This window comes from Macadamia integrifolia, chromosome 2 (assembly GCF_013358625.1).
Source record: "Macadamia integrifolia cultivar HAES 741 chromosome 2, SCU_Mint_v3, whole genome shotgun sequence".
Taxonomy (NCBI): Eukaryota; Viridiplantae; Streptophyta; class Magnoliopsida; order Proteales; family Proteaceae; genus Macadamia; species Macadamia integrifolia.
In genome coordinates this window covers 39934730-39944127 of record NC_056558.1, presented here as the reverse complement: position 1 = coordinate 39944127, position 9398 = coordinate 39934730, and the positions used below count along the sequence as shown (strand labels likewise).

Here is a 9398-nt window from a genome sequence, read left to right as displayed (position 1 = left end):
TTTTTTTTTTTGGTCAAGAGATTCAAAATGAACAAATCTATAAAATGAAAAAAATGGCTATAGATGAGATTTCTGGAAATAGTTTCTGCACAAGCACATTCTCAGGCCTTTGGAGCATGATATGGATTGCAAAGTTTAGAGTACCACTGTCCTTGCTCCAAACCATATTGGGTACATGAAGGCACTCTTTGCCAAGTGGCTGAGGACCATCGGTGAAACTTGACATAAGGATAAAGTGAGATGGCATACACATGGGATCATTTGTTATTGCAACTGTAAGGTAGTTGGCTAGTTCAAATACTAAATTACTCAGAATAGGGAACTGCAAGAACTGTAAGAACTCAAGAACAAAAAAATTATTTTCAACAACAACAATAACAAAGCCTTCTCCCAACTTAATGGGGTTGGCTAAAAAAAAACTTTTCAGATGTGAAATTTATCCCTAAAAAACATTTACAAGATGATATGGTTAGTCCGTACAAGTATCCATAATCCTACTACTATCAGAATTTTCATGGTTTTCAATATCACCTGGCTATTAAAGCTTTTCTTAGGGTAACGTTTAATTATATAATATGTTAAGTGTACAAAGCTCAAAGGTTCCATCACAATCATTTATAAAATCCACTATTTTGCCAAAATTATACCATTACACCATTCCTCTCCAGGAGAACATAACAGTTCAATGAAACAGCCTTTGTTACCACTATGCCAATTATGTTGTACAGAATACCTTCCTTCTACTATTGCTTTGATATTTAATATTTCATTAGTTTAATACAAATCATATTGTTGTTACCTTTGGTACTAATAAAATTGAATTAAAAAACAAAAAAGCATAAAGAAATAATGAAGAATAAGTACACAACTATATCAGCTTTTATAAACAATAGAACAGTAAAACTCAGGTTATATTTTCATATTTTTCTTGTTTAAAACCCTTGATCATAGTAGAATCCAAGACTTACCCAACAAAATGATGAGAAGCACATCCCAATATATAACCATGGCACTAGAACCCCTGAAATATCTCCTTTTTCAAAACACAGTACAGATCCTGGTAGGCGAGGAATGTTATTTAAATTCCACCCTGATGCCACATACCGATCTGAGTTGCTTCCAGTTACTGAAGATGACACCTTAGGAAATCCACTTCCAAACACTCCGGTTTCCAAATCAGCACCATAGCAAACCTGCATTTATAAAAATGAAATCAAGTACATTCAATGGAAGGAAAATATTTTTGCAAAATTATATTTCCATACCTCAACCTCTTCCGTTGGTTTCTCAATTATCCGCCAATATTCACCTTCAATATCCTCTACCGATGGCACCCACCGCTTATTGGGTTCAACATTGACAAAATTTAAGTTCTCTTCAGCATCCTTCATTCCAAAGTAATGCTTTTTGAAATCATTTGCGTATTTCTGAAAGTCTTCAAGTGTAAAATCCGAACCAGATTGGAACCCAAACTTCTCATCCATGTCAGAAGCAACACATTCACTCGCTTCATAAGCTTCTGAACTCGTCCTTCTCTGGTTTGTTTCAATCCCCGAACACCGTCTTCTTTTCCGCTTCCTTTGGCTGCGACTTTTGTATTTCTTTCTCATGGGCTCCCTGTTCTGAAGTAAATCTACTTGTTGGACACGTGTGGCAAACTTAGCATGTTCCCATATGCTCATATCTCTTAAAGGGCAGGGCGGCTTCCATGACGGAGGAGGCACAATCCGGCATATGCCATAAGGCTTAGCTATCTTGTGTATCTTTGCTATGTAACCAATCGTATCTTCAAATTCCTGATGAAAGGAACATCATGACAAAAAATAAACGTGTGGCTTGACCAAAGTCACCAAAATGATTTCAAGCCTCCATAGTAATGATGAAAAGAGTACCTCTTCATTGGGATAAAAAACAGGAGCATCCTCAATGATTGGCCTGCATGCTTCGTCTGGACGCCATCCAGCATATACCTAGTTGAACATCTCAACATTGGATTAATCTCAGTTGGATAAGTGATGTTGGAGCTTAGAATCAAATATCGTTTAGTGCATCCCCACCAACCACAAAGTGATGTAATATAACCATAAGGTTCAGTCAGAACCGATAATAGATCATGCCCAGAAACAGAGGATTCAGATATAGAGAGTATCACCACTAACAAAGATGATAAATGCCATATCGAGTTTTCTACTAAGGTATCTTTTAAGTATTTATGCTAAGACAAGTTTCATGCTAAATCCGACATTAAGAATATATAAATAAAAAGATCTACAGAAGTTTCTTGCAAGAAGATTTTGTCTATTTGTGGACAGTTGCAGTGGAGGCTTTAAGGGCAACAGTAAGGAGGATTGATTTATTGCACATGTAGCCAACCCCATTTGGTTTGGTAAAGGCTTAGTTGAGTTGAGTTGAGTTGAGTTACGGTAGGGAAATTGTACACTAATACAAAATTATCCATACAGTATGGAGAGCTTGTATGGTGCAGCATTGCCTTCATACACGAAAGTTATGCCTGTTTGAAGCATTCACGCAACTTAGCTTGATGCCAATTCCATATTGACTGCCACTAATGTGAATTCTACTACTTATGAAAATATCTGAGTAAAACTTCATGCAACTAAAGAGGATTAAATTTTAAATCTGAGCAGGAATGGAAGGGTAAGAAGAGATCTAGATTTTTGTCCAAATATCTAGGAAACAACATCAAATAATTGAAGAGATCAATACAAAGAAAGCACAATAATATAGTTAGAAGAAATTGTTTATTAAGGGCAGGTGATGGTCTTGGATGATAGGCTTCATCCTTGGGTGCATAAGATATCACATTTAAACTCTTTGTTGTCGCACAGAGGGAGGGAGAGAGAGAGAATGAGAATGAACTCCATTACATGGATAACCAACTAGGATTATATCCTTGAATTCAATTCACATAAGCCACAGAGCTTATTATTTTTGGAAAAATTTCCTTCCCCAAACCAAAGTGATTTTTTGAAAACTCAGCAATTTAAGATGTTTCTGCCAAACTATGATAAATCATGAAAAGAAGGCATCTGACTAAGAGTGAAAATGAAAGATGCCTGTTTCAAAAACCTGCTTCTAGCACAAAACATCAAAATGGGAATAGGTTCAAACGGCCTGTTACAATAATGCTGGTCTTCTATCAGGGGGCTCATAATATTTTCTTTAATTGTCAGATTTTTGTCTTTACAGAGAACATTTAAGGAGAACATTGTACATTCAAGGTGACAATTTTGTTGGATTTTATGTTATTATTATTGTAGTTTTAAGCACTAATGTGTTACTTTAGCTTGACTATAATACTTAGGTAATCCTATTTTTATGCTTTTAATATTATACAGAAATGTCTCACCAAAATTTTAAACACCACAACTCTAGAGGAAGCCACTGAAATGAGTTTAACAACTAGGATTAAGGTTATTGGTATACTTTCCATGGGGATCAACCCTCAAACAGGTACCCAGTTATGAGTATATGACTATACAAATATAGTGATGAGCATATTTATGTGTGAAATCTAAGTAGTAAAGCATGCATTTTTACATATTTAGAATAGAGCTACCTTCGGTTTTACTCTCTTTTTGCAGGTTTTGTATTTTGAAGGCCTTAAGCATTATCGGGCGTCATATCTCTCCAACAATAACTACCTAGTGTAGTTGGTGAGCTATGATGTGCAAAATTCTCTTACTCACCAGGAGGTCTCAAGTTCGAATCTCACAAGGGTTGTGAGCAAGATTTGAAGAGAAGGAGAAAAAGAAGAGAAAAAAAAATATAAATAAGAAAATAAGAAAAAAAAATTATAGGAAATATCTCCAAGTTTATCTCTCTTCTCTCTCCTCCACCTTAGTACTTTTGGTCTCAAAAGATCTCACCTACCAATTGTGGGTTTCCCCTTTTTAGAAAAGATAAATGTGTTACCCTACCTCCCCATTCCTTATAAATACAACTCATGTAAGAGGAGGAGAGACACTTCGTTCTTCTTCTAGGGTTTTTTTTAGTTGCTCTCTCTCTCTCTCTCTCTCTCTCTCTCTCTCTCTCTCTCTACTTTTAGTTCTTCTTTGTTTTTGCTTTAATCACTTTTGTAATAGCTTTTTATTTCAATTAATGCAAGGACTCTTTTATTTTTATTCAACCTTTTATGTTTATGATTTATGCAATTGAGTTGTAATTTTTAAGTTATAGTTCTAGGCTTAGATCTAAGTGACAAGATCACGAGCCATGGAGCATCTCTTTTTTAAAGTTCAGTTTTTTTTTTCAAGATTTGTTTTCTCCAGTCCTAGAAATTTCAGATTTAGTTCATTCCAGGTTTAGTTTTTAGGGTTGGCAGTATCTCAAATCACCCAAGCTTTCAAGTTCAAGCATTGATTCAAGTAAGTAGGCTTCTTCAATAGTCTTCTTTCCCCCCTCTAATTCCCTCTTCTAACTACCCTTTCTTTCTTAATTTAGGATTTTAATTTCAGTCGTTACATTATTGCTTTCCCTTTCCCCCAAGCTTCATGGCTAGTGTATGTGTTGGCTTTGCCCTTCTTAGCCATAGAACCATCATTTTGTTGTTTTTATTTTAATTGCCTCCCTTTCCCTAAACCAAGTAGAGTAACCCTTGTAAAAGTGACTCTCTGGTCAAGTAGGGAAGCTCATATTATGATGCATCCCTCGGGCTAAGTAGAGAAACCTACTTATGAGCCTCTCTAGCTTTATCCCCTTACTTTTACTTTATTTTTATTTCAACTTTTTTTTTCTTCATTGCTTTTTAATTGCGTGAGTTGTTTATTTTCAGTTATTTATTTATTTAACTTTAATTGCGTGGCTTGCGTATTTAAATTCTTAGATGACGAATGGTTAGGATGTTATTTTAGATACATATGTTTAGGATGGTAGTTAGAATTAGATCACAACCATTAATCGGTTCACTTTCGCATTATTAAAAGAAGCTAAAAATAAAGTGGCTACTCTCCCTGTGTTCGACCCGTAGCTACACTGATCCGTACGCTTGCGGTTACACTTTTAAAATTCTAACATATAGCTACTAAAACCAGCGAAAATAAATAAAAATAAATGTAAAAGGTCATTGAAAAATCACTCGAGTCACAAAGTCAGTGTACCTTTTGGCTTCGAGGAATGCTCGAGCATTCTATAGTGCCATCAATTTGCTGAGTGCATCTCATCGTTCGTTCTTGAATGAAAAGTTATTATGATTTATGAGATGCATAATGGTTACAATGTAAACTTATTCCCTATGTCGTCTACTACAATGCACCTTTGTAACAGAATCCATGAAACTATCATGATATGGTAAAATGTTTTGAAACCCAAGCCATAGGAAATCCACAGGTTCTAGTCAGCCCTGTTCAACTGTTGGGTTGAAGCAGGCGATGTACATGTCAATTAATAGAAACAACTTAACACACATCTCTATTACTAGAAGTATGTTAAAATCCGTAATAGGAAGTTTTAACATTGAAAACCCTCGTAAAGTAAATTCTTATAGAAATAAATAAAAGTAATAATCTAAAATTATTTTTAGCTGCAACAGTAATTAATAGATTATTTCATAAGGGTCAGATTTCAAAAGTTTCAAAATGTAACCATACACCGAAAAGGGCCAATTAAATTTATGAAGGGCTGAACAGGAAGCATCTGCGCTTAGAGGAAAATGCTAACTTATTTGTATGGGCTTGAACTTTTGACTCAATTGACTGACAATCTGATAAACCATGAGACTGTCCGTTGAGTCCAGCTTAACAAGCCAAAGAAGTTAAAAGGGTTTAATATGTAAAAAAGAACAATTATAAAGACTCAACTTCCTTAGTATTGATCCTCCAAAATAAGACAGACCACAAAAGTTACCAAAATGGATTGAGCTAAAATGCACTTCATGGAAATAAGTTAGCAATAGTTGGTGACAGATGATCAAGGAACTAGAACAGAAATTGAGATATGGGAAATTCATGTAATAAAAATATAAAAACAACCTTCATGGACTTTTCACAATCAGATTCCCCTTCAGAACTAATATCGAATGCCCCATAATCAACCGAAATTTTATGCCGAAGAGACCGCTTAACCTTCACTTCCTTACAACTGCTAGGTTGAACATCCATTGTTACTGGTTGTGCATCATTGGTCGCTTCCATGACATTACTGCTGGAAACTATTGAAGCAGTATTTGATTCTCTACTTATGCTAAAGGGAGTATCATGCTGAAACGTTCCATGACTCAAGATTCCAGGATGTTCTTCTTTTAAGCAACCCCGGACACATTCTGTTCCCATTGAAAAATGGCTGCGAAAGAAAAATAATGCCCAAAAAATTCTGTCAGGGATCAAAATTTTCTCGGATTATATAAAAATGATAAATAAACAAATAGAAACCTAAAAATAATGCCGGAAATCAAGTAAAACACAAGATCACATAGTACATCTAGTAGAATGTAATGTGGTCCCCATAGAAATGATCCGTACACAATCGTAGATAGAAAAAAAAATTGCAGACTGGACTTACAAGAGGCCCTGAGAATTGAAACATCAGAATACTCTTCTTACCTAAACCCAAACATCTTTCTTCTACAAGGTTTACGCGAATTCATCCCTCAAAACTCTAAACTTCTAAACCAGAAGATGGATATCTAACTCTTCTAACAATGAACCCCACCTAGGATATCTTAACCTTATACGTCTACAGCAAACATGCATAGAATTCTCCGCCAATTAATAGTTTCCATTTATTTCTTGTGATTCCAATTTGGTCATCCACCCACCACAAGTTCTCCAATATAAGGTAATGAACTAAACAGATATCCCAAACAATTAAAATACGTCCATATGAACCTAAATCAAGATTAATGGTAAACATGACAGAGCACACATATTGCCTTTCTTCCTCTCCCAACCCGTCGACCATGTACTTTAAAATGGCAGTAAATTAATCATGGTGCAGTAAGTTTGTCAAACTTCAAAAGCAGCAGGCACTAACATGTGACATATGAAACAGAAATGAGGAATCCCAGATAAAAACCGTCACAAAATCTCATGCAGGTCACAGCTGCATGTGCATTAAATGGTAAGAAATCTCTCATGGATTTTTCAAATTTCCTATACAGGCACTACTAAGCCCAACATACATACGGAACAGAAGCGATGGATAAAACTCGGGCTAAACACCGTTACAAAATCTCATATAGATCACAGCTGCTTTTGATAAACATGAGTATTTGTACAACCATTGTTTTTTTTCCTCCCCCCAACAGTGTGCATTAAATGGTAAGGAATCTCTCATGGATTTTTCAAATCCCTATACAGGCACTACTAAGCCCAACATACATACAGAACAGAAGCGAGGAATAAAACTTGGGTTAAACACCGTTACAAAATCTCATATAGATCACAGCTGCGTTTGATAAACACGAGTATTCATACTACCATTGTTTTTTTCCTCCCCCCAACAGTGTGCATTAAATGGTAAGAAATCTCTCATGGATTTTTCAAAATTTGGTATACAAGCATTACTACTAAGCATTAAGCTAACATCACAAGGGTATTGTAAGCACCAAACCAGAAGATTACTCATCCGTCATGCACTGGATGGTCAAACTGGAGCCTACACTCCTGCGGTATGACTAAGAGCAGCCGTAGTTAATTCATTCTTATCTTCAAATATAGCATTAGATGACTAGAGTACGATGTCATTTTTCCGAAAGCCTTTTGATCATAAAGAAAACACAAATGATCCTATTTTCATCAGAAAGAGAATAAGGATAAATATCATCAGATTTTAAAAGAAGAAAATAAAGGTGTACCCATTGCACGGGGCTCCCACCACTGCTAGGTTTGGGGAGGGTCATAATGTACGCAACCTTACCGTTGCGCTGAGGTCTGCCCTCTTAACCATAAATATCAGATATTTAATATATAAGAAAAAGTCTGTGCACACTGCCGGTGTGTACAGCCCTCTCAAACTCTCTCCCCATTGCCATGTGGGCCCCTTATATACAAACCGTGTGGTGGCCCCTCCTGTGGTCCCCATTGGCCTCACATAGATTTCATTCCACATCAGCAGAGCATGTAGATCTACTGCCCTTAATTTATTTCACACTTATTCCAAAACGAGAGCAAAAATCTGTATCAAATACAGCACATGAAAACTGATGTTGGATCTAACTGGATACAATGCTGAATTATAATCTCATTGAGGAATTATATATCATTGTTTCAAAACTTCAGAATAAGAAGAGCTATACAATAGATAGATACACAGCTGTACTTAAATCTGACCCAGGAGAATATCTAAGAGGAAATCTTCCAATGAAACCCATAGATTATGATTGGTTTATCTAAAACAGGGGAAGAGAAGAAAACTAACCTCTACAACACAGAATCCTCTTTCCTGCAAAAACTGTTCCATTGACAAGAAGAAATCAAACCCATTTCCCAACTCTCCCAATTTATGAAGAAACAAATAACCCCGATTCTGAAATTCCAAATCAATTCACAGAAGATCCATAATTTCACAACTGCAGAGAAGAAGTTCCAGCATAAAATCCCAGATGATGAAAAGGGACGGGGGAAGAGGCAGTTGCATCCTCAGAATGTACAAACCCTCAAATATCAAAATCCAGCTACCCAGGAAAACAAAAAATACTCCTTTTGCCCTTTTTCCAATGAAATCCAAATAAGAAGAAAGTGCTAATACAGAGCAGAGATTCAACCAAATCTAGCCATCCAAATCCAACCACGAAATCTAAACATTCAGTCAATTTATCAAAACAAATTAACAATTACAAGAAATTATAAGATAGATAAGATAGAACAATACCCAAAACTGAAAGAACTCAACGACCCAGGATTATACTTGTTGAAGAATAATTAAAAGAAAAAAAAATCAAAAATATAGAGACTGAACACCTGTTATACAGAAGAGCCACATAATCAATTTCTCCAGCTATTTCATTAAAAGCAAAAACACAGAAAACCCAGAAACAAAAAATAAAAATTTTAAAAAATACAATAGAAACTGCCCCATAAAAGATGGATACCTTAAAAGCAACTAAATTTCCACATCAGATGAAGCGTTGTGGCATCCTATTCTCTCTTTTTCTACATTAAAACATTCATAAATAAAATAATAATATTACTATTATTATTAATAATGCCGTATAGGAAGTTGGTTTTTCACCGTTTGATAGAGAGAGAGAAAGAGAAAGAGAAGAGAGAGAAGGTATATGTTATACAGCAGGAGAAGGGTTAACTAACAAGGCTCACACGCACGCAATATCTAACCGAAATCGATCAATCCAGCCAACCAGAACAAAGAAACCTCTGCTTCTCTTCTTGATGTGTAAGGCTTTGTATATTTTCTCTTTCGTCATAAATTAAAAAAGTTGA

The 9398-nt window shown here is 35.6% G+C and overlaps 1 protein-coding gene across 8 annotated transcripts in view; it reads right to left on the bottom strand.

Moving 5' to 3' along the window:
- The window catches only part of LOC122068570 (lysine-specific demethylase JMJ18-like), a 21577-nt gene extending 12179 nt beyond the window's left edge, over positions 1 to 9398 (bottom strand). The window contains exons 1-6 of one of the 8 annotated variants that reach the window (XM_042632467.1): positions 9267 to 9284; positions 9050 to 9110; positions 5991 to 6300; positions 1893 to 1970; positions 1266 to 1796; positions 969 to 1193 (exon numbers count right to left, since the gene is read on the bottom strand). In XM_042632467.1, coding sequence (XP_042488401.1) covers positions 969 to 1193; positions 1266 to 1796; positions 1893 to 1970; positions 5991 to 6290 — 1134 coding nt within the window. In that variant the 5' untranslated portion in view covers positions 6291 to 6300; positions 9050 to 9110; positions 9267 to 9284. The other 7 variants (XM_042632431.1, XM_042632482.1, XM_042632446.1 and 4 more) reach the window with 7 other exon arrangements.